Source organism: Uloborus diversus, chromosome 7 (assembly GCF_026930045.1).
Source record: "Uloborus diversus isolate 005 chromosome 7, Udiv.v.3.1, whole genome shotgun sequence".
In the NCBI taxonomy this organism is placed as follows: domain Eukaryota; kingdom Metazoa; phylum Arthropoda; class Arachnida; order Araneae; family Uloboridae; genus Uloborus; species Uloborus diversus.
Genome location: NC_072737.1, coordinates 9,477,444 through 9,504,517, shown reverse-complemented (window position 1 = coordinate 9,504,517; position 27,074 = coordinate 9,477,444). Strand labels below are relative to the sequence as shown.

The 27,074-nt window shown below is 34.0% G+C and overlaps 1 protein-coding gene across 1 annotated transcript; it reads right to left on the bottom strand.

The window, feature by feature from the left end:
* Positions 1–27,074, bottom strand: LOC129226502 (endothelin-converting enzyme homolog). The gene is made up of 10 exons (XM_054861113.1): positions 27,006–27,074; positions 24,459–24,577; positions 20,632–20,690; positions 17,786–17,837; positions 11,601–11,668; positions 9,330–9,463; positions 6,518–6,583; positions 2,166–2,261; positions 1,088–1,176; positions 1–129 (listed from the first exon to the last, which is right to left on the bottom strand). The coding sequence occupies exons 1-10, from the start codon at positions 27,072–27,074 to the stop codon at positions 30–32; spliced, it is 852 nt and encodes a 283-aa protein (XP_054717088.1). The 3' UTR covers positions 1–29.

The following is a 27,074-nucleotide window of genomic DNA, read 5'->3' as shown; positions in this document are numbered from 1 at the left end:
CTGTGCTTGAAGGGTCACCTTGGCTTGTTTTACCACACAGAGCATCTTTTGGAGTGACTCATGGGGCTTCCGGATGGACATTTGAAAACCGCAGCGAAGAACTCCGAATTTGCGAGGGCTCCATTCACTCTGAAAGGAGAAAAAAAATGCAATTTTAAGAATGTTTTCGAAACCATCATTGAGAGTACAGTGCAAACTCGTTTGTTCGGACTAACTGGTACCATCGAAATCCAAACAAACGGAAAAACGGCTAGTCCGGGTAATAAGCGAAACACAGATAATCCGGGTAATAAGCGAAACACATTCTTAAAATAAGCAAACTTATGTTCTAATACAGCATGAAACAATGCTTTGTAACAAAACTATATAGCACCGTTTCTAAAAATGTCTTTATCATTTATAGTTTGGCTACAGTATTGCCGGGCTGACGCTCAGAGTACGCCCTATTGTTTGTTAATTAGTACTATACTTTATTGTATGTTCTATGCAGGGGTTGTGCATTAAATAAAAGTCCGAATATTTGTCGTATTTATAGCTCCGTTTTTTCAAGTATAACTTAACATTATTATTTTAGTAAATTTATTTTTCAAATTCTTCGACTTGAGATCAGGATAAACTTGAGATCCAGATAAACGAGGACTGGATAAACGATAATCTTCGGAAATGAAATAGTATTGTAGATGGAAGAATTCCTAATAGAATATCAGCAGAGTATTTGGGAATTTATTCCTGATTTTAGGCTTTAACCTTTTAAGGTACAGTTTATGTAATTTATCAGTTTTACGTTGGTTTCCTAGGGCAAAAATTAAAAAAAAAAATCTGAATATAAATAATGAAAGAACTGGAATTGAATTTCATGCATTAAATGTCGAAGAACTCTTACAGCATCAAGAGACTGCAGTTTAGCTTTTTTGGACTTGTCATTCTGTAACAGCCACAACAAAGGGGAAGGCTAAAAGCCTCATAAAGCAACAAAGTATACCTTGACAATCATAACTTAAAGTTCTTCAGCGCAACAGCGAGAGGTCCACAAATATATTAAATATTCTTGCTTTAAAAAAAGTATTTTAATAGTGGAGAACATTACCTGTATCTGAATGGAGTTTGTAGCAATGTGCTTGACGAATCCCCAATGTATTCTTCAAATCCTTCTTTACTTCGCACTTCACATTTCATCTGCAGTAAATTAAATAATTAATAAATAAACTAAAAAAATTAGTTAAAGAAGAAATAATTCTGCTCTTGATGTTGTAGTTACGTTTGATGAGTCATCATAAAATTATTACCTAAAGAAACATTAAATAATTAAGAATTTCTTTCATTCTAAAAGCAACACTGTTTTTTCTTCTAATTAATTCAGAAGCTTCAAAATTTATCTTATGCCAAAAAAAGCAGGGGGGGGGGAGGGGATTGGCATAAACATTTTAAGTTACTAATTATTTTCATCCCCAAATTAAAAACAATGAAAATTAACCAGAAATCAGAGTTTAGAAAAAACGTTCTGCGCATGTGAAACATTCGCTTTCAACAGAAAGGATTCTAGAAGTACGTATTCTTTTTTTTTTTCGTTTTAATAACTGCAAACATATGACTTGTTTATATTCCCTTGATAGCGATGGAAAAATGTTTGAAAGGATGCCTTACGTTTGAAGTTTGTTAAGTTATTAAGAAAGTTATGACGTTCACATAGAAAACACATTTGAAAAATAATATATGAACGATTGACCATGTAAAACTTTTTTTTTGTCCGATTTCAATGCACCAGCAGAACTGTGATTTTGAATCCTGTCACCAATGAGTTGAGATTTACTGATGGAAATTTGAATCAGAATTTAGCTGTTAGTCAGTCAAAAACTACAATTTCTGCCTTATGGGAGGATCGATCTCATACCCTTCGGGTTATGAAACAATGCTGGACTCTATAAAATTGTTATTAAACACGCGAAACTCTCAGAATGTCTTCACTCACCAACAGTATCAGTAAATAGTACAAGTGTAAGAATAGAGAATATTTCCTTTTACCGCAACTGACCCCACTTTCTTAGGTATGTCAATCGTAAACTGCCAAGCTGCGTCATACTTTTAGCTTTATGAAAAATATAGCTTTAAAAAGCAGTAACTAAACAAGTTGTAGGACCATTTTCATTGTTATCTGATGTTTTTACCTGAGCAAAACTGATGAAAAAGAGCTGCTGGTTGGTGAACTCCATGCCTGGAAGCTTTGGTTCCTTGCCATTTTCCTTCACATACCGTTGATAGGACTGAAAAATGAAAATTGCAGCTGAGTTAAATTCATATATTTCAAGAAAAAGGATTATTCAGCATGACTCTTGATCAAAAAATGCAAACACCCATTTTGCGAAAAAACTTTCAGGGCGAAATTTTTATTTTTGGTGAAAGTTTGATCCCTAATGAGACAAGTCTTATGCAACTTTCTTTTTCTTAAAAAATAAAACTAAAAATATTTGAAACAATCAATGATCAAGATTTACCCCCCGGTCGGGAGACTTCTTGATTACTTCTGGAATTATTAATCATCACCACTTTTTTTTCTTCAGATAACACAGTTTTTAAGTAGTTACACTACAATACGTAACAAATAATACATTGGATGAAATTTATAAACTCAGAAATCTTAGTTAAGCATTGGACAAGAGGACTTTTTTAAGTGAAAAGAAAAAACAGATCATTAAAAAAAATTCCAAACATCTATGAGTTCTGCTCATTAACCCTTTGTTTGGTTTCCCCATTTTTCTTAGCACTTTAGAGCATTTTTTGTGTTTTCAGTTAATAAACATTACCAGACACCTAAAAGAATTAAAATTATTTCATTATCTGTTTCTCATGCTATTTACAACAAGATATGGGCATAATAAAGTTACTCAAGTGATAAGTTATTGCCCCATTTAATAAAGAGCAACACTGCAATTACTTCTAATCTTATATAATTAAAAACTGAGCGTATGTATCTATGTATGTACCTATGTATCTAAGTAGTCATCTGTGTCCAAGTTTCTTCTCCCGAACGACAGTGAACTGACCATCGAACCAGGTATCGATGGATTCGTAATCTTCCCGTCTTCATGTTTGGCTATTTAACAAAATCCTCCGATTACGGGACGCGGGAGCGTCCCGCCCCCCCAAGGAAACCAAACGTTAGCAGCCAAATCCACCGCCAAAGAAAGATAATAAAAGCGACCGAGAACAAGATTACACGACAGAACGAATTGGGGTTTTTTGGGTTTTTCACCCCTCTGTATCTCAGCCCCATGAAGACCCCCGGAGTTGATTTTTCGTACACTCAATCTCTAGTGGCCCCTGACGCCGTAAACCAAAATACAAACCCCAGGACCATCAGGGGGAGGAGGTATTAAAGTTATAAAATCGCTGTTCAAAAAAGTTTTCGCTTTCTTTGGCTGGGCTACAGACCAGACGAAAAAAGGAATCAAGCTGAAATTTCGCATACACATTCCTTGTGCCCTACTGAAGTGCCTTTTGTGTCATTTGACCCCCCTCCCCTTCCTCCCTCGTTTTTACCCCCCAAATTGTACCTTCCCGGGGTTCTATCACAGCCCCCCGGGGGGCTACGGTAATGATTTTTTGTATACATATTCTTGGGGGCCATTGAGTACATATACAAAAATTCAACCCCCAGGGACATCATGGGCCGGAGTAATTGAAGTTTGAAAATCACTAATTTCCCCTAAATTCATGTGTACTTACTCTCAGCTTATAGGGTTTGTTAATCTCTGACTGCAATTGCAATGCTAGAACAGATCTAAGATCTAACAATCATTCAAAAGTTGTCTTTGGAAATGAAATTCAATCAAGACTAATAAAACATATCCAACAGTTGCAACTAGACGTTAAATCGCGGATATCACAAATTTGCCACAGCGACTGCGCATGCGCGCAGACTTAGCTCATTGGGCTTTCTGTTTTCAGATTCTATGTTGTTTGTTTATACTTAAGCAGAGAAACAAACTAATGAATGAGATTAGAATGCTGTCCTCCCCCCCCCCCCCCCCCCCCAAGTTTTGCCGATACGAAATTTCCTTCCCCCTGTTTTTCAGTTTTGATATATTTATGGAGGGAAGAAATTTTAAATGTCGGCACGAAACTGGGGTTAAACCATTACAATATTTTACGAGATAAATTACATGAAACTGTACGCATAAGAATACGGCACATATAACTTTTTAATTGAAAGCGAAAAATAGCACTTTTTTATTGGTTTGCTTATTTTCTAAATTAATGGATTTTTCACAAACAACACATAATGAATTGAAAATATATGAAATACGTGTGTGGATATCCGTGCTTTGCAGAAATTTGTTAGCTGAAAAAAATTTTGCAATTAATTTAAGCAAGACTATTAATGAGCTTAGTCCGCGCGCAACATGCGCATTTCATTCGCTATGGCAAATTTGGGATATCCGCGATTTGACATCGAGTAAAGTTGTATAGATCTTCTGACACATTCAAATTTAAAATATTTAATGGCTTAGTTTTTTTTTTTTTTTTTTTGCTTGGTGATAACATGCATTATTTCGTTTTTTAAATGAACTTTTAAACAAAACTAGGTATTAAACAAGACAAAGGCTTCTATCAAGAGAAAGATAAATCACCAAACAATTCAAATTATCCCATAAAGCGTAAAATAATCTACGATTTAAGAAAAATGTAATCAAACAAAAAGTGAAAAGCTAGATTAAAATAGCCCTCAAGCTGTAAAACATTTAAAGAAACCTTCATGAAAATGTTGAATAATCTGTCAAATAAAGAAACTGTAATAGAATTTATTGCGAAGTTGTAAAATACTCGAAAACAATATAATTTAAAATACAGTATTTTATTTTCCAAGAAGTTTTCTTTGCAACAGAGAGGATACAAGGATTGCAATAAAATTTAAACCGCCCAATTCTCGCAAAATGAACATAGAATCTTAATAGTCAGAAAATAACTAGACGTAAAATTAGGCTAGCCATTATTGTTCCTTAAAAACACAAAACAGCGTTGTTTTAATTGAAAATTTTCTGACTTCAAGTTTTCAATTCTAAAAATAAAGACAAAGTAATACTATCAATGCAGCTAGTATTTATAATAAATGTGAAAACTAAAGAATCTAACCATCGTTTTCGATAAACTAAAAATAATAAATAACGGAACTTAAGCGAAGGGAAGATATTTAGAAATGTAAGAATATTTGTTAACCCATCTTTTAAAGAACACAGTTCATAAGCAGTTTAAAGTAGTGGTAAAGCAGATTTAACAGGAAAGTATAGAGTGGTCCAAAAGGAAGTTTCTCCATAAGGGATTAGACCAGGGAAAGACTAGCGGCTTCTTATTAGTTAAACAAATTGAACCAAAATTTTAGACTTTGCTGTTCGAAGGTACGTATTTGAGGTTGTGGTGATTTTAAGCAACTTAGAGAGCAAAGGTAAAGTTACAGAGGAAAAAAATCACCTTTTAAATAGCAGCATCTATTTTTTTGCGCAAATTGATCAGTGCATCGAAATCCTCAAATGGAGTAGGAACTAATGGTTTGTGTCGAAGATTGCTGGTGGGAATATTCGCACATCTGGTTGAAGAAACGGTCTTCGAACGCTGCATTTTAAAGGGATCCCCCCCCCCGCAAGGAACACTTTGCAAATAGTGTTTTGTGTTTTGGTGCCTCTACAACTATCTAATCCTGTGAGTTATGAGAATTGCATCGAAAATGCTCCACTTTTGTGTTTGCATTCTGTCTGAAAATGATCCTCCTCGAAAACACTTCCCGTAAACCGTCAATTTCCGACACACGCTAATCATTCCAACGTCATTTATAGTTTTTCAATGCTCTGATGAAGTTCCTCAAAGAAAAATAGGTGCTGCTTTTTGTGCTTTGGTAGGTTTATTCACTGAAACCATAACTGTAAGCTCTGAGTTGTTTCAAATCATCACCATCTCAAGCGCATACATTCAAACAATCAAGTGTAAAATTTTAGTCGACTGTATGAGCGGAAAGGGCTGTTAGGCTTTCATTTATAAAGATCTGTGCACAAAATGATGTCACGATTTGGACGGGGGGAGGAGGAGGTTCGGGGAATTTTAAGTTTGTGACAAGAAATACGAAGGATAAACAAGTAGTGTGACGCGACATGCCACATTTGTTTTGTAACAACATGCTAATGGGAAGCTCAGATGAAGTGAGACAGAGGGAGAGAGGATAACATTTGTTGAAAAAACGTGGTATAATTCATGGACAGTGCCTATTGGATCTTGATTTCATTGCTTAATCCTCTAGGCCAGTGGTTCCTAACCTTTGCACTACCGAGGACCTCTTGGTTCACTTCCAAATCCTAGGCGGACCAGATACCATAGAAATAACATTTTCACAACAATTATATCAGATGAAATGAGATGAATCCAAAAGTGCATGAGCATTAATTTTCGCTCCCAGATCCAAGACAGAGATTTTTGACATCTGGGTATTAAAGAAAGAATGAACTTTCAACCGCGGAAACTTATAACTTACCATGAAAGCTGTTTTCAATCCCGCGCTATCCGCGATGTTCTCGTGTAACGTTCTCTGACCATCAACCTAAAAAAAAAAAAATCCAAAACTTGTTAGTAGAACTTGAATTAAACCCTTTGCCCATGCAATAAAAGCATTCAAAAGAAGATCAGAGATTTCTTGAAATGCCTTGAATCAAGCTAAATATGAATTGCCTGAACGGTAGCAGCAAGAGAAACAATTTAACTAAGGAGCTGATGGCAGGTGTCTCTCAAATCTATTTACTAAAGGAATTTACATGGCATGTTTTTCAGTTTTATTGAGTGTAGATGCCATGCGTCTCCGATTGAGCGGGACTGCATGGCATGTACTTCAGATAGATTTATTGATTGGGTGGTTTTACGTGGCATGCACATGAGGTTGATGAATTGATACAGTGGGTAATAATTGTAGTGTAGTGATGAATTGATACAGTATCAGTTATTGAATATGAGACCTGTGTCTCATATTCAATAACTGATTCAATGCAGTGGCATGACAAGTCTCGGATTGATTGATTGAGTGGAGCTACACGACATGTGGGTTCCAGTTTTATTGAGAATGGCATGCGTCTCCGATTGAGAGTAACTGCATGGCATACACTTCAAATTGATCCGAAAGATTGGGTGCATTTACGTGGCATGTGCTTCAGGTTAATGGATTGATTAAGTGAAGCTACATGGCATGTCTCTCACATTCATTGATTGATTGATTTAATGGAGTGACATGACTTTTGTCTCTACTCTTAAAAGATACAGAGGACAATGTGTTTCGGAGTTACATAGGCCCCTTTTCTGTTAATACTGTATGACAACAAGCGCTAACAAACTTAAGAACGCTATCTAAACGTTCCACATTTAGTTATTGAAAAAAAAAACGCACTTTTTCGTTAATGGGATAACATATCACATTTTGCACCAATTCAAACTCTTATAATAACGATATATCTCCCCAAATAATATCACTGACTCTCTAATTTGTTGTTTTACTTTCTTAAAGATTCTGATAATAAGAGACCTTAGAAATGATTTCAAATCTTGTGGTGTGATTTTGGACATATTGGCAAGCGGCGTATCTTTAACGATCTAAAAACATGATTAATTAGGTCAATAATGAGAAAACGCGAAAAAAGAAACAGCAGATGTATAGGGAAAGTAAGTATTATGTACTGCAAAGGTATAAGTCATCCCAATGATTAATACTACTGTCTTCGACGGTAACAGATATAACTGTAAGTAGTGAGAGAAAATGCGAACAAAATATGTATTGTTAGCTAATCTTATAAATATAAATGCAACGGACGCAATTGTAGCAATCAACTACTTCAATGTTAGAAATGCATGCAAGATTTTAAGCTACACTAATATTATGAATGTTAATGTTAAAAACGCTATAAGATAAAATCCCATTTTTCATTTATGTATGTGCCTTATACTTATGCCGTTTTACTTCATCTTGGAGCAAAAGTAAAGTGTTCTGAATTTAGACGCACTGCGTTTCGGGAGGAATTTCAAAAGTGAAAAAAACACAAAAAGAACAGGAAACAGTAATATGATGCGTTACACTTTTTAAGTCTGTGTTTATCGCTTGTGGTTTCAGTCTTCTTACTTGCAATGTTATTGACCGCCTCCGTGGTGCATCCTGAGTAACATTAACTTCTTCTCTGCGACGTGACTTTTGAAGATCTTTCATTCTGCTAAGCGATTTTTAAAACTTGAACTTAACTATATAATGCAGACTAATTATGTTTAAGACAAGGTGCAAGATCTGGCGTCAACGCTATCGATTTTTCTTCGGGCTTCTGCTTTTGCCACGTTTCTTATTTTTACTAGACACGACTAAGTGCTCACTTGTTAAAGTTCATGTTTAGTATGGTGCACCTGTGAATTGTTACCGCTCATTCTTGGACTAGCTCAAATCAAAATCGGTGGAAATAAATAAAGCATGGGCGGAAGAAGTAATTTATGTGAAGCCTAACTGCTTGTTTTCAGCAAGAAATATTCTCCACCTTAAGGTGCACATTGCTTATCGCGTTTGCTGCCCTCTGTATGTCCTATGAATTAAGTATTTACAGCTCTCCCACCAAGAACCAACAATTCTGAGGTACGCTAAAATTCTCTAAACTGTTTTGTGTAGTTCTGCCTGACCTGCGAACTGAAAACGTTTGGGAACATGCACGGAATTGTCTGATATTAGTCACGTTGCTCAAAGCTACAGTCCACCCCACAATTGCACTCAGAAAAACTATAGAACTTTCTTTTTATGAAACGCGCCGCTTGCGAAATTATAAACATACAATTACAAACGCTTTGGAAGTAAATTTTTCTGAATACGAATGCCCACAATCATAATGTGGAAATGAAAAATTATCATATAAGCTTTGTGCTACAATATGATTAAAGTGAAAAACCAACGTAAGTAAAGCACAAATTGTGAAAGAAATACAGCATATAGCTATTTCAAGGCTACAATGCAGCCTCTTCATCAGTGCAGAAAGCTCACCAACACAACCGAAAGTCGTGAGAGAACCACGACTTTCTGTGTTCTCTCACGACTCTGTTCTTTTAGTGTTCTCTCACGACTTTCGGTTGTGTTAGTGACCTTTTTGCACTGATGAAGAAGTTCCATTGTAGCCTTGAAATAGCTATATGCTGTATTTTCTTCACAATTTGTGCTTTATTTACAATAGTTTGTCACTTTAATCAATCATAATGTAGACTTAACCTTGTGGTTCGTTGGCTTATGGCTTAGTGGCCAAACAACTGTCACTAATGAATAAATATTTTGGGCTCACATTTTTTTCTGCAGCTGCATCAATCACGTATCTGTTGTACTGCTCGACGAAACATTTGGCTTTCATCCAGAATTTGTTTTTCATCTCCTCGCTCCACCACGATGTCTCCTGCCCGTCTTTGTCGTACTGGAGACCTGAAACAGAACAGATGATTGATTTCATTGGATAATACAGTGCTGGCCAAATTATTAGACTAAGACTGTTTTAAAAGCAAATTCTTTATTGATTACGTAACTATAGACACAATAACGATCAGTGAAATAATTATCTAATATTTAGTATGCATTCCCTTGTTCTTGATGAGCATTTTAAGTCTTTTTGGCATACTTCTCACAAGGTTTACACCACTTCTTAACTTTTTAAAAAAGAAGGTAAAAAAATTGTTTATACTCACTATTATATACACTAACAATACACATACTCACTTATTACTTAAAACTAACTTTAAATATAACAGAACACACTAATAAAAAGAACTAGCGAACTGTTTAAGCTGACTGAGGTTATGTTCCTGGTAGGTAGATAAAAAAAAGAACATAAACAAAGCAGACAGTGCTGCCTCCTGCAAAAATTAAATTATGCTAAAATAACGTAATAATCAGTGTACAGTATATGCTGTACTTTAACAGTAAAATAAGTAGTATTTTAGTACAAATAGTGTACAAAAAAAAAAAAAAAAACTCTTTAGTCTAATAATTAATATTACTGTCTTCGACGGTAACAGATATAACTGTAAGTAGTGAAAGGAAATTCGAACAAAATAAGTATTGTCGGCTAATCTTATTAACATAAACGCAACGGACGCAATTGTAGCAATAAACTACTTCAATGTTAGAAATGCATGTATGACATTAAGCTACACTAATGTTATGAATATTAATGTTAAAAACGCTATAAGATATAAACGCTATAAGCCAGCACTGTACAGTGAAATCCTGTTACAACGAACTACGAGCGACCACAAATTTCGTTCGTTGTTACGATAATTTTGGATTTCAAGCGACATAACGGAAATTAAATTGAGATTGAAAATTTATTTCGGTGAAGCGGATATTTTATTGTATTGATTCATTCTTGCAGGATTTCACGGCATGGCTACTTTCCGAGGTTTTAGCAGGGCATCGGAGCCGAAAAGTCGGATTCATTTTGGAGTATTAGGAGGCGTGTGCTGTTGTAGATCTACAATATCTCTGGTTGACAGTTCATCTGACGCGTTTCAGACTTTTGGCGCAGTATAGCCTATTAAGGCTCTTGCGCCATAAAACTCAATATAACCAATCAAAGAACAAGTGAATTCGAAGAAGTCTGTGCCATCAGAATGCGCCGTCACTCAGAAGTCTTCTCTATTCCGAAGAAGATAGTCTTCTCTGGACCAAAGAGGACAAACTTTCTGAACAATTTTCAAGACCCAAATAAATGAAGTAATGACATCAGATTCGAGGTCAGTGGCTTATCCATTGAGGAGTAAGGTTAAGATGCTGATGGTACAGACTTGAATGAATTCATATACACACTCTTAAGAAGTATGAGATGCTCAACAACTCGTTTTTGATGTTTACCTTTTCACGAAGTGATGTTACTTTTCTTTTCATGTTCGCCGTCATTAGTTTTTAAAGGATTATAAGAAAAAGCGACAGTTAATTCATAAGAACTGTACGATTGTCAGGATAGATACTACGGATTTTATTCTTTCATGAACGAGAAAAGCTAAACTGATACAAATAATGGGGGTCATGTGGCAGACACCAAACGAAAAGATGGTTTATCCAAGCAGAACGACCTGTCCAAAGGTAAATAGGTGCACCAACTTCATTCTCTGCACAAAAAAAGATTTAACATGTGCTTTTCAAAGCATGGTAAACCTTCTTCAATGACTAAAAATTGCCGAAAACGCAAATCATTCAATTGGGAAATTTTTCCTTTGGAAGTTTAATTCGTCTTAACTGAAACTTAAGCTTTAACCTAAGTAATATGCGTGACATTTTTAACTCAATTAAATAGTACTTAATCTTTAAAATGTTCGTTTTAGCCGTGATTTCGTAATAACAATGGTCGGATCAGCAAAGTTCATCTGTAATCAATTCAATGAGAGCCAAAGTACTCCGCACTCTTCGCCAACGAGCAAAGTAAAACTAGATTCAATCTTTCAAAAGTCCATTAGACTGTGATTTTATACATACTTCAAATCAATATCCTACTGTTTCGGATTTAAAAAAAGGGAGCGCGAACTTATACTTGCTTAACACTCAACTATAACTCAACTTCACTTACCAATATTTTCGAATCCATGAGCCATTTCATGAGCTATCTCATTGCCGAGCATTCCGTAATTTAAGTACCTGGAAGATAGTTCACAGTAGTAAATAAATTTACGTAATTCACCTTTTTAAAGCTAAATCTGTTATTAAACAGAATCATTATGGTAAACTTGTAGAACCTCGTTTATCCGACCCCGTTTATCCGAATCTCCAGTTTATCCGGATAAAAATTTGCAGAATTTTAAAAAGTTTATATTCACTCATATACTAGTTTTAAATTATGATAGCTGAACTATTTGTACCACAAACATAGCTTTTTAATTTGGTTAAATAAGCAACTTCTTCAAAGATAACGTAAATAATAATTCAATTATCAGTAGTCGTAAATAATAATCAAGCATCATGGCGTGCCATGAGCGTCAGTCCATTACCACTGCAGCTTTAACTATAAATGATAAACCACATGACATGTGGATTGTTCGAGAAGCACTTCTATGTGACTTTGTCACAAAGCATTGTTTTTACTGCAATAAAAGTAAGGGAATGTGGGGCAAAGTGAAATGGCTAAGATGACTGAGCTTTTTCAAAATGAACAAATTGGAAATTTGTTTTGAAAATTACAGAACAAAAAGGAAGAACATTGTATTTTGCAATAAAACTTTCATTGAAACGTTATTTTTTATTACTTCCTTTTACAAAAAAGGAAGTATTGTGTTGGGGGAAAATTTTCACCCAAAAATCAGCCTTAATTTCCATTTTTCTCACCCCCAAATGAATGTTGAGTTTTTTTTCAACCCGACCACACGTAGATATGTGCCTAGGAACGTACAGACAACCGAAATAACCATTTTAACGATCCCCGAGTTAATTACAACGAGTTTTCTCGTGACGTCTGTATGTACGTATGTATGTGCGTATGTGTGTATGTATGTCGCATAACTCAAGAACGGAATGTCCTAGAAAGTTGAAATTTGGTACGTAGACTCCTAGTGCGGACTAGTTGTGCACCTTTTTTTTTTGATTGCATTCGGATGCTCCAAAGATGGTCTTTTGCCTCTTTTTGGGGGGAATCATTGTTAATTTCGATGTAAACTCAAGTGGTGTTATAATTTGGCGGACACTTGGCGATATATCGCGAGTCTTTTGGTCGCCAAGTTTTGTCGCCAACTTGGCGACACATTTGGAGATTTTTTTCTTTTTTTTTTTTTTTTCGAAATTTGGTTTCAATTTGGCCAGTGTTGGTGATATTTAGAGAGTAAACTACTGAATCATATTAAAACTGCCAATAATGAGAAAATGACATTAAATTGGAGTAAAAGGAAGTAATGTGATGCACACATCAGTTCGTTTTTGGTAATAGTTTTGGGCCTTTTAAAAATATTGGAAAATTTTTCCTTTTTTTTTCTTCATGGAACGAAGCGAAAAAGGAAATATTTTTAGAATGAAATATTTTCTATTTGATTGTAAAAAGTAATTTTGATCAAATGAATCAGTAAATGAAATTTTGAATGAATAAATGAAAACAGAATTGACGTATAAATAAATAATTCAAATAATGTATTGATTAATATATGAAGAAAAATGGATGAGTAAATAATAGAGTGAAAGAATAAGAAAATAAGGGAATTAATGAATAAATAAGTGAATTACTAAAGGAAGACATGTTAACAATCAAGTAATCCATGAATACGTGAGTGTTTCAGTAAATGATTGAGTGAATAAACGAAATTAGCTGTTTCACTTTGCCCTATCCATTTTGTCCCGTAAGTGCTCGACTACTTGAGCAAAATATTAAAAACACAAATAAGCTTAAGGGATTACAGTACCTCAAAAATGATGAAACGATCAAAAAAATTTTTATTGCTTATTTCAAAACTAAAAACTATTTTGAACACAGGGAAAAAGTTTCATTGCTTTAGTTCAAATATTTAAAAAGTTATGAGTGATTTTAGGCCATGCTCGCTATGTGTTCTTATGCGAAAGAAAAACTTTAAACTGCTTTTTCTCGATGATGGTATTTTTGTGTTTTCGTGTTATTAGAATCCCTAAGGATTTTTTTCTATTAAAGATACAGCTTTAAAGAGAGTAATACTTTTTGCAATTGGGATAACATATTTGACAAAACTGTGTATTGGATAAGCATTTTATAAATTGCTCAAATGTTTAGAGCATGTTAAACCTTTAAAAACCATTTAAAAAAAAAAAAACTTTGATTTTTTACATAATTAATCACAGAAAATTTTCTAATAAACTCATAAGCAAATGAATCGCCAGATTTTTAGAGATGATTGTAGTGATCGTTTAGCAAAAAAAAAAAAAAAAAAAAAAAAAAAAAATAATAATTAGTGCAAAAGTAAAAAAACCTAAAAGATTTCAAAAAATTGGAATTTTCTTCAATTTTTTGAATTTTTTAAAAAAAAGTAGGCAATATTTTTAAATTTTGAAAATAAGTTATTGATTAAGAAATAAGTATGCATGTTATGGTTTCAAAAAAATAAAAATATACTTAAATTTAAAAAAAAAATGTTTGAAAGGTGCTGTGACCCCTTAATGATAACTAAATACAGATTGCACTGCATATTAGAAATTATCAATTAATACTTTAAACGTTAATATAACAAGAACGTTTACATTTTATAATATAAAAAATAATTTTTAACTTTCAACAATCATTATAACAAGAGTATCAGTTTTTGAAAATTGTCTGTATGATTTAATATTTGACGGTACATTTTTCCTGACTGGAATGGACTAACTATGCAAATACATTGCTAAAATATTACCAGATAGGTGGCACTAAACTCAGAGTGAATATTTTACCTTTTCACTTTACCCCGCTCTTTTACTTTGCCCCACATTCCCCTACGTCTGCTTAGTAAAGGATTTGTTTTGCTTATTTCTTTACTTCCCGGATTTTCCAGATTTCGGTTAATCCGGATTGGTTTTGCTGACAGGGTTTAGTCTGGATTAATGAGGTTCTACTGTACTATAAAGGGTGTTCCGTTTTAACCTGCAAGGCCTCTATTTTCGCAACCGTTATTCCGAGACGCATACTTCCAGTTACAAAAATGTTCAAAATCAGATGCAGGGTTAAGATATTGAAAATTTAAAGCAAAAATAACTAGTATGTTGTGGCCATCACGAAACTTTCTTCTATATTTTTCCTTTTTTCTGATCCCTCACCATGCTTGACGAGGAAGCAATATTCCTAACAAAAACAAAATGACACATGCAAAAACTTGACGACCATCCCAATGTCTGAAATATTGTAAAAACAAAACAAAGAGCGAAAATTGAAAGTTACTTTAAAAGCCTTGCTTGAATTAATTACAAATATTTTATTTGTTAACAAACATAAGATGGCAACAGTTAAAAATTTTAAATCATTGAGATAATATTTCCGATCATTTCCATACAATTAAAATCACGAGAAATACGCAGACGACAATCTATTATGATTTATCTTTCTTATTGTTGCATTAATAAAACTATTTTTATTCGCAAAAAAAAAAAAAAAAAAAAATCAACACCTCTTGGAGCGATTGGAGTCAAAATTGAACCAAAGCCTGTTTACGTATGGATTCACATATATTCCAAATTTCAACCAGAACGTAGCATTACTTCTTGAGATAGAGCACTCACAAAGAGCGGGCGATTGCGCTACCCCCTTTTTACTTTCTTCTATATCTAATATATAGAAGAAAGTATTGGATTCGTGCAAATTTTCGAATTTCGAATTTTGACGGATTCGAACGTTTTGAGGTGTGCTGAGTCCATTTCGACTATTTTTGGAAAATGTCTGTCTGTCTGTGTGTGTGTATGTGTGTGTGTGTGTATGTGTGTGTGTCACGTCTGTGTGTGACCAGTTTTTTGTGGCCGCTCTACAGCAAAAACTATCGCATAAAATTGAACGAAATTTGGTACACATATGTGACCCTATGTGAACTTGTGCCCATTAGTTTTTGGCGCGAATTCCTCCAAGGGGGGTGGAGCAATGGGACGTTTTTTGAGTAATGCGTGATTGCTATTCCTCAGGAAGTAACTGGCGGAATCAAACAAAATTTGGTCCATATGTTGCCCCTAACTGGAGCAGGTGCTGATTCAATTTTGGTGTCAATAGCTCAAACGGGGGTTGAGTTATAGAACGTTTTTTGTCGTGAATTGTGACTGCTGTATCTCAAGAAATAACGAACGAAATCAAACAAAAATTTTTTGACAAGTAGCCCTTAGTGGGTATAAGAGCTGATTTTATTCTGGTGTCAACAGCTAAAAAGGGGGGTAGCGCAATCGCCCGTTCTTTTTTTCCATTGTGAGTGCCCTATCTCAAGAAGTAATGCTACGCTCTGTTTGAAATTTGGAATATATGTGAATCCATACGTAAACAAGCTTTGGTTCAATTTTGACTCCAATCGCTCCAAGAGGTGTTGATTTTTTTTTTTTTTTGCGAATAAAAATAGCTTTATTAATGCAACAATAAGAAAGATAAATCGTAATAGATTGTCGTCTGCGTATTTCTCGTGATTTTAATTGTATGGAAATGATCGGAAATATTATCTCAATGATTTAAAATTTTTAACTGTTGCCATCTTATGTTTTTTAATAAATAAAATATTTGTAATTAATTCACTTAAGGCTTTTAAAGTAACTTTCAATTTTCGCTCTTTGCTTTGCTTTTACAATAATTCAGACATTGGGATGGTCGTCAAGTTTTTGCATGTGTCATTTTGTTTTTGTTCGGAATATTGCTTCCTCGTCAAGCATGGGGAGGGATCAGAAAAAGGAAAAATATAGAAGAAAGTTTCGTGATGGCCACAACATACTAGTTAGCTGTTGACACCAAAATAAAATCAGCTCTTATACCCACTAAGGGCTACTTGTCAAAAAAATTTTGTTTGATTCCGTTCGTTATTTCTTGAGATTCAGCTGTCACAATTGACGACAAAAAACGTTCTATAACTCAACCCCCGTTTGAGATATTGACACCAAAATTGAATCAGCACCTGCTCCTGTTAGGTGCAACATATGGACCAAATTTTGTTTGATTCCGCCAGTTACTTCCTGAGGAATAGCAAGCACGCGTAACTCAAAAAAACGTCCCATTTCTCCACCCCCCTTGGAGGAATTCGCGCCAAAAACCAATGGGCACAAGTTCACATAGGGGCACATATGTGTACCAAGTTTCGTTCGATTTCATGCGGTAGTTTTTGCTGTAGAGCGGCCACAAAAAACTGGTCACACACAGACGTGACACACACACACACATACACACACACACAGACAGACAGACATTTTCCAAAAATAGTCGAAATGGACTCAGCACACCTCTAAACGTTCGAATCCGTCAAAATTCGAAATTCGAAAATTTGCACGAATCCAATACTTTCTTCTATATATTAGACATAGAAGAAAGTAAAAATGAGTCAAAAAAAAAAAAAAAAAATTATACGGGCTCTAGATCCTCTAACTTAAGTTTAGAGAAATAATCTCCATTGAAAACTATTATTGACCCAAAAAACTTGACATTTGTGCCACCAAAACTCAAGGAGATATTCCAGTTTAAAGTTTTAAGGGACCATACAGAAGATGAGATTGGAACTTACTCCCTTTCAGAAGAATGGCAGGTTGTCAAAGTAAGAAACACAAGTATTTATATTTTTCATTGCTATTTAACAATAAACGCAAATGTTATGCCGTGATATGCAAAAGCACACTGAAAAACCTCGAACAGTTTGATAAACCACACTCTATGCACAAATATAATTTTAAACACTTGTTAACTGCTATATTTTCCCCCAAAAGGTGTTATTGACGGCGAGTGAAAAGTGGTGTAAGTCACAAAACTCTGCGTTTCATATCTCGGTGAATATTGGTCGTACTAATTTCAAACTTTTTGCGTTGGAATTATTTTTTAATGGAGAATATTTCCCTAAATGTTAGTTAGGGGACCTAGAGCCCGCATAAAAAGTTATTTTTTTTTTCTCTGACTCATTTTTATTTTTGCTTCAAAGTTTCAATGTCTGAACTCCGGATCTGATTTTGAAAATTTTTGCAACTGGAAGTATGCATCTAGGACCAACGGTTGCGAAAATAAAAGTCTTGCAGGTTAAAACGGAACACCCTGTACATTTTATACATATGACATTTAAAAAATACGACAATATTCAAACTCTGTATGAAGCTGCAAACACTGTAACTTACTCAGGATTCTCAACGTCCAACATTGGGGGTCTCATAATTCCCATTGGAACGACTGAAATGAGATTAAAAAAAAAGAATTTATATCATATTGTAATAATAAAATCTCTTTGACCGCTAATTTTCATCATCATCCTAGTTAAAAATTTCAATGTACCAAAATAAGTTATTTAATCGATCTTGTAGACGAATTTTTAAGCTAACTATTGTTTTGACTACTCCTTCTAGTAGAGAGCTATTAGCCTGGAGAAAAATAACTGGACATGTTGTTGCTTAAAACTGTAGAACAAAATACATGTATAGTGCCAAAACTTTGAACGTGGATTTGAATGAATAACAAGGCTATTTCTTCTGTTACTTCCTCTGTCATAATGCCGGCCAAATCTGCTGCTTAATTGTTTCCAAAAACAATGAAAAAAAAATCTAATTATAAAGCAATTTTTTTAATAAAGTTAGAGTGCTGATTTTAAGGCTGATTTTATTAAATTTGGACAGCTGAAATTTTTCTAATAATGTAGAATTTTAAAGTTTTTTTTTTTTATGCAACTCAACTTAACAGTTTCAAAGACGTTTATAAGAGCTTTTGTTCCACTGTATGCCTGTTCAAAATTGCTTTTAAATAAGATAAATTTCAGCTATTTCCTCTTTATCTGCAATACGTTTACATTGAGACAAAAGTGAGTTCTTTTTTTTAAGGATAAGTAAAAGGTAAATATGTTTTAAATTTCAGAAAGTTTCATCTCACATGAATTTCAAATCTAAAAAACTTGAAAGTAAAGTATAAAAACTGTACGAAAGAGAATTAGCATATGACTCCTTGATAACATCACTCAACCACTGCAGCTTATCTTTATTTTTGTATATTTAGGTTGACTCTAAAGCAACAATGAGATGACGTTCGCATCTAGCTTGGTTATTCACTATTCCAGACTGATGAGTCCAAGACGAAACTGCAGGTTCTGGATGTGGTAACGGGGCTGCCGGTAAAGTGCATGTAGTTCTGCCTTAGCCCTGGCGTTAGGGCAAAAAGTCACTGCTTTATACCCTAACTTTACCCTCAGTTTACGAGTTGAGATGCACCATAGCTTCGGGCTCTTGCTGGTGAGTTAAATTTACTTTAGCTACCAGTTCTCTGCATGCAATTACCGAGTTGTCAATGTATTGCATGCCAGTGAGCATAAATTTAAACGAGCTGATTTGTGCATCACATGACTTCCTTTTACTCCAATTTAATGTCATTTGCCATTATTGGTAATTTTAATGTGATTCAATAGTTTACTCTCTAAATATCACCAACAGTGGCCAAATTGAAACCAGATTTAAAAGAAAAACAAAAAAGCCAATTTTTTCGCCAAGTTGGCGACCAAAAGACTGGGGATATACGCCAGTCTTCTGGAAGACTGGCGATAGATAATTTAAATAGACTTTTAAAGACTTTTAATAGACTTTTAAAGACTGGCGATATATACTTTGCCAATCGTTATTGGCCGCGAAATTGGCCGCACCACTTGAGTTTACGTCGAAATTAACAATGATTTCCCCCCAAAAAGGAGCAAAAGACCCCCTTAGAAACACCCGAATGCAACCAAACAGGTAGGTGCACAACTAGACCCCACTAGGAGTCTACGTACCAAATTTCAACTATCTAGGACATACCGTTCTTGAGTTATGCGACATACAGACGTCACGAGAAAACTTGTTGCAACTAACTCGGGAATCGTTAAAATGGATATTCCGCGTGTCCATACGTTCTTAGGTACTTATTCACGTGTGGTCGAGTCGGAAAAAAAACTCAACATTCATTCGTGGGTGAGCAAAATGGAAATTAAGTTCGATTTTTGAGTGAAATTTTTTTCGCGAATACAATACTTCCTTTTTTGTAAAAGGAAGTAAAAATGACGGAAGAAATAGGCGGGATACAGTTTTGTACGAATAGCGTTTTATATACTGCCAGTTATTGTTATTGTGAACTGAATAATAAACTCGAAAAACTTTAACTTGATTCTCAGGAACGGGATGTAAAACAAAATTTGTAGCAAGAACTACATATTTTTTCTACATCCCGTTCCTAAGTGTCAATCTAATTTTCATTTTAAATCTATTTTTACAATTGAAGCGTATAGCTGCAAAAGGAGGTATCTCTGAAAGAAATGTCTAGAATAAATTCTCATATATGTCGCTACAGAAAGATAAAGAGTTGAAACAGCTAATCCTGCTTTGTTTAGACTATTTAGGGAACCATTTTGAAAATTTCTGACTATCTTAGGTTGTTGGTCTACTTAAGTATAGCAATATCCGAAAAAACGCATTTAAAAGAAAACCTTGAAGATACCTCTATTTGCAGCTATACACTTCAATTATTAAGCTTAATTTTGGAAAACTATACGTAAGTAAGTTTTAAACTATTAAAATCTGAGGGTGTCAGCTTAAAACATGATTCGCAGAAAAAAGTTGTCTCGAAGGACTAAAGTATTTAAATGTAAATTGATTGTTTTGACTACTATTTAAATAAGTGCGAGATTGTCTATCCAGAAATGTCCTCCTGGCAGTATATTTGTCATTGTATATATTTGTCATAATTTCTAAAATTATATTTATAATATTAATTGGACTCTATTTCGTGCTGTCACATCTCTCTCGGTTAAAAATAGTGGAGGCATTAATTCAAATTTTTACAATTGATACCCCTTCCCTCATTTCACAAGTAGTAAGTGCTGGAATAAGAATTGACACCAATTTTGGCGAGATATCATCAATTAGCCGCTAAATTATCTTTGTAGGGAAATCCAACAGTTTTAAAGGATATCTGTGTTGTTTAGGTGTTTAACAGTACAGAAGAAAATTCTTACCCAAGGCGTTTTTGGTCGCAAAGTAGTTACCACTTCCTTGCAATGGACCCTTGTAGATGCTGAAAGAGAGCAAAAATAATTAAAGATATATATTTCAAAAGTATAATAATTAAAATACTAACTGGGAAAAATTGTCAAGAAAACTCTTTCTAAGCTGAATATTTTTGAGCAATCACGATTGCTTATTGCTTTCATTTGACTGTTTTTGACGTTCCTATCATTTTTCCCACCGCCACCCTCCGCAGCATCACCGTCGACCGCGGGTCCTCACGTTGCTGCACCTCTAGCGAAAACCGTCTCCAGGTGTCGTCAATATCCTACACTTACACGCATACATACACGCACCTACACACATATACATACATACACCTACACACACATACATACACCTACACACATACACAAACACATACACTCACACAAAACTACCCACACACTCATGCCTGCACACAGACAAAAACACATATGCCTACACACACATACACATACCCCCACACTCACATACACATAACTACCCACACACTCATGCCTGCACACAGACACAAACACACATGCCTACACACACACACAAACACACACGCTTACATATACACACACACTCGTGATTGCAAAAAGCATAATTTGAATTCAAGATGACAAATTCAAATTATTATTATTATTATTATTATTATTTTTTTTTTTTTTTGACTTTTGTTTTCATTTTATGTAGTACTAGTGGTACCCGCACGGCTTTTCCCGTAATAGAAAAATTAAAAGGTCTTTTGGTTCGCCTGTATATTTACAAAAAATGTATGGTGGATTTTCTCGCCAATTGGTTTGTACCCATGTTACGGGTTCCACGTTATGATAATTTCGTATTTTTTCGTCCATCTTATGATATTTTTGTTCTTAAAATTGGAATAGAAAAAGAACCACATCGAATTTTCGAAAAATCGCTTCGAGGTGCACACCCCCATTATACAAACTAACTTTGTGCCAAATTTCATGAAAATCGGCCGAACGGTGTAGGCGCTATGTGCGTCACAGGGATCCTGACAGACAGACAGACAGAGATCCTGACAGACAGACAGACTTTCAGCTTTATTATTAGTAAAGATAAACCATATGTACTCGGATTTTTTTCCCAAAATTGCACCCGTAAATTTTGGTTCGCTTTTGAATGAGCTGTACAGTTCAAGAAATCTTTTTTTTTTGTACAGATTACAATTAGAGAGGTTTTCTATACCGTCTTATTCGGAAATATGACGCACTAATGGTAAAAAATAACAATTATAAACTGCTAAAAGCGAAGCAGATGAAGAATAAATTTTAATTGCGAATTACAGAAGAGGAATTGATTTTTTTTTCTCTGAGCAATTAATGGAAGGAAATAAAAAGATTTAGCCAGTTTTTTTTAACAAAATGACATTTTAGTGGAATTCTTTGGAAGTTTAAAATAGTTTTGAAATTATTCCTGCTGTTAGTGCTAGGCAATTTATTCAGGCACTGTTGTCTTTCCGATTGTGGTAACAAGCAACTCTTGAAGCTATAATATTTAAATAAATTGTTTTTTCTCTGGCAAGATGCCTAAAAGGATCGTGTTACTTGCTTAAAGAAGTAGAACTCGGTTACGCCTACATAATCGCCACCATTTTTCCACAAGAAAACCGGGGTCCGGGACACATTTTTAAAAAATTTTTATTAAATACTTTAGAGTTTTGAAATTTTTTACACTGATTCACGATCAATTTAATAAGCAAAATCATTATATAAATACTAATTAAATTTTTTTAAATTTAAATTTAATTTGTTTAAAAAAAATGGGTTTGCTTTAAATTGCTATAACTCAAAATATTCTTAGTGAATTTTCAATTTTTTTTCAGAAAAATATGCACAAATATCTAAGCTTTAATTTTTATTCTGCGATTTTAAAAATATTGATTCAATAAAAAATAGAAAATATTTGATGAAAATTTTCGAAAAATTCGAAGATACTTTACTGACAAAAAAATGATTTTTTTTAACGTTTTTTTCAAATTCGGCGAATAAAAATTAAAGTAAACTGTTAGAAAAAAATATGCTCCAAGTTTCATTACTTTATCTCTATCGGTTCCTGACTTATAAGAGTTTGAATGCAAGAAATCGGGAAAAATTGCATCATGGATCAAAACGAGTTTAAAGTTTTAAAGTTAAATACACATTATTTAGGTGCATGGAACAAAAATAATTATATCTTTCGTTCTAATTAAGATAGAAACAAGGTTCAAACGTCCTTTTAAGCAGATGAAAACGGAGTAACTTTTCAAATGATAAAGAAAAATTGCAAAATTTGACGATTTTTGTGTCCTAGACCCCTTAACAGACATGCATGTTTTTGCATCTAAACTTGAGAATGTATAAGATAATTTTTTGCTTTTGAGAAATTGCTCCGCACTCAGGTTTACTTGAACAAGTAAACTTGTACAGGCATTTTGGTTCAACTCCGAGAGAAAATGGCAGCCTAGAGAATTTTTTTTCTAGTTTTTTTATGCAGATAATTTGATTAATTTCACGCATTTAATGCTTCTTAGATCACTCGGATTCAACTCCAAACTTTGCTGTTTTAATTTGTACCAGTGTACATTTTCTGTGATGTTCAACGCAATAATATGTTTTTGAATATTATTCTTCCTCAAATTTTACTGACACAAACCCTCTAGAATACCTCCAAAAGCTTTCGTGAACGAATTATTTCAATTTATTGTAATTATTTTTATGGAGGTTTAAATAAATATTACGTTTACTTTTAAAGACAAACACAAAGTTAATTAAAATTCCATTATGACGAGTTTATTGTAGTATAAATTTGTGTTACATGTCAATTGATCAAATTAAAAATGAGAAAAAAAGGGAGGTTGGGAAATGTCTGTTTGTAGAACTTAAATTTGGAGCAACCTATTTCTTTAAGTGATAATAGCTGAAAACTTGTAATGAATCCAACTCAAAATATTATTTGCATAAAATGACGTATATTTTGAAAATAATTTTCACGATGAAAATTTAGTTAGTTAATCCAAAAATATAATAAAAGGAAAAAGGTAGTTATGTTAAATACAAAAAAAAAAAAAAAAAAAAAAAAAATGCTAAAACCCATCTTAAGTTACAGGTCTGATATTTTGCCACAGAAGTTTAACTTTCGTGAAAAAAAAAATCCTTTCTGAAAAACATTGATTAACTAATTAATTAATTAATGACAGTGTAAAAGCTAATACGCTAGTAAAAGGTCGTGGGTCGTGTGATCAAAACGTAATGAAAGCAACTGTTCCAAGTGTTTCTTTTTCCTCTTAGTAAATTTGACCACGGAGAGATAGCGGATTACCTTGAAAGCGTAAACATCATTTGTATCATTCATAATAAGTTTTTTTCTATTATTTGTAATGGATTAGAATCAGCTAGATTTGTAATGGATTAGAATCAGCTAGATTTGTAATGGATTTGAATCAGCTAGATTTGTAATGGATTAGAATCAGCTAGATTTGTAATGGATTAGAATCAGCTAGATTTGTAATGGATTAGAATCAGCTAGAATGCGTCTACTACTCCGCGCTTTCTGACTGATTCTACTTATTACAGAGGAGATCATGTTTCCGCTTCAAGGTCTTCCGCCATCTCTCCATGGTCAAGCTTTACCCTGCATTTGACTAACTTCGTGGGGTTTGGAAAAGCGCCATTAAAGCCACTAATATTACGACTGCAGCTAGTTTTTCCTAGATTGAACCATTTTCTTGGTGAGACACTGAACTGTATTTTAAACAGCGTTGTTTTCCTTTATGTGAATCGGAATAGTTAAAGTACTTAATTTCCTTTACTTGTCCACCATCTGCCGGCGTTCCTCAACAGGCCGGTGTAGCTTCTGTAGCTCGTTGTGGACTAAGAAACGACTCATTTTCAGCATGTTCTTCAGTAAACTGTCCGTCGATAACTCCAACTGCAACAAGAGTAGAAATTAGTTAAGAGGTCACAGAACCTTTCAAACATTTTTTTGAAATTTAAGTAAATTTTATATTTTTTTGAAACCATAACATGCATACTTATTTCGTTATCAATAATTTACTTTCAGTTTAAAAATAATGGCTACTTTTTTTAAAAATTCAAAAAATTGGGGAAAATTTCAATTTTTGAAAATCCCTAAGGCTTTTTTATTTTTGCACTAATTTGAAAAAAAGTTTTTTGCTTAACGATCTCTAAAAATCTGTGCATTCATTTGCTTATGAGTTTATTAAAAAATTCCCTGTGATTAATTATGTAAAAAATCAAGGTTTTTTCGAAACAATTTGGTTTTTAAAGGTTTAACATGCTCTAAACATTTGAGTAGTTTATAAAATGCTTATCCAATGCACAGTTTTGTCAAATATGTGATTCCAATTGCAAAAAGTATTATTTTAAAGCTGTATCTTTAATAGAAAAAAATCCTTATGGATTCTAATGACATGAAAACACAAAAGAACCATCATCGAGAAAAAGCAATTTAAAGTTTTTCTTTTGCATACGAACACATAGCGAGCATGGCCTAAAACCACTCATAACTTTTAAAATATTTTAACTAAAGCAATTAAACTTTTCCCCTGGGTTCAGTATAGTTTTTAGTTTTGAAATATGCAATAAAAAAATTTTTGATCGTTTCATCATTTTTGAGGTACCTTAAAGTACGACACCCTTAAGGTACTTACACCTTTAGTACACCCTTAAAGTACGACCACGTCAATTTGGCACCTGCCACAATTAACCTATGAAGTTAGTAGAAATGAGTCCATTACCATAAAATTGATAATTAACTATTAAAGAAACTATGAAGTTTGCCATATTGGTGAGTTTAGTGACATTTTGGCTGTATGAATGTACTTTTTAACAAGTTTTTTTTTTTTTTTATGAAAGAAGAAAATCTACTTCTGCGATATTAAATAATGAAAAATATTTGCTACATTGTGAGAAAAAAGAAAATGTATAGTTTTTATACTTAAGAGTTTTTCGATATTTTGATGAATGGACTAAGAAGCCAAAAAAACAAAAACAAAAAAAAAAAAAAAAAAAACAACATAAGCAAACCATTTGAAATTTCTTTTCCCGATTTCGATTCCGAGTCACAACTGACTACATCTGTATTTATCTCGAGGACTGCATACTAAGTGCCTTACCTCCATTATTTTTTATACCGATAGATGGCAGCACCATCACCGGATCGAACAGTTAATGAGAATTTAGAACTAGACCAGTAGCTAATAGCTACCTGGTGCTAGCACCCCCAGAGGTATCGTTTCACTTGGAGGACATTGAGACCACGAGCATATTTTACGTCGCCCAGTCCCCTTTAATGACGACGGTGGGTCTTTGACCATCGAGGTTCGAGCTCAGGACCCTCCGGCCCCGAATCCGACACTCTACCGATCGGGCTACCACGGCCCAATTTCTCTTTTGTAACATTTATTTTGTCACTTTATTATTTATCTCGATTGAGATTAAAGTAAATATCTTGAACAAAATAATTTAACTCTAAATTTTTTAAATTATTTGAAGTTCGTTGATGTGTGCTTCGTTATAAGAAAACGTGCGTAGTGTTGATAATTAATATTAAAATTTTTTGAATGGGTTAGATAAAAAAAAAAAAAACTTCTTATACGTATCTGTTGTAGTTATGTCTTATACGTATCTGCACCAGTTTGTTTGGCACTCTTGGCTTCCTTAAGAGGTTTTCTACCTCCAGCTCAGTTAGTCCTAAGCCGGGCTGATGAGTGCTAATAAGCACGAAATCGCAGTCCTCGGCTGGAATTGACTGAGCTGGCGGTGTATTTTATGTATCTGTTGTGTGATAATTTATTACTGAAATGTTTAAGGGGCGATAGCAGCTGCTTTTAAATGGCGAAATAGTAAATTTACAATTTTTCTGCTTTTATTACAACCTTTTTTTTAAAGTAACGAGTTTCATTTTTTCTCTGATACGCACCTTCATGAAAAGCCGGGCCCAATACCATCTCGTGCATTCGGACTTTAGCAAGCATGTGGGATATTGACCATATCGACCCTGAATCCTTCCTATGCTTTCCCTTTACGAGATGAACCGAACCATGCTTGCTTATTCTCGTTGGTGTGATACATTAATTTTAGCTACTACTGTGAAGGAAACCTCAGCTTCGATGAGAGGACACCTGCCTCCAGTTTGATTATGGATATGACAGATGGGCTTAAAACAAGGGCGAGGCTGCTGTTTTGGATATAGTAAATGGGATATCTGTATCTGCTTGTACTTTCAACTATTGCGTAAATATTTTGGTTATCAATAAATACATACGTTTTGTACAGCACGAATATATTTGATGTTAGCAGTTCATGCAATTAGAAAAACCAAAAGAAAAACTTACCTTTGCATAGAAGGTTTCCACAAAATCAGAATTGAGCTTATTTCGCGGATATCCGACTTCCATTTTCAT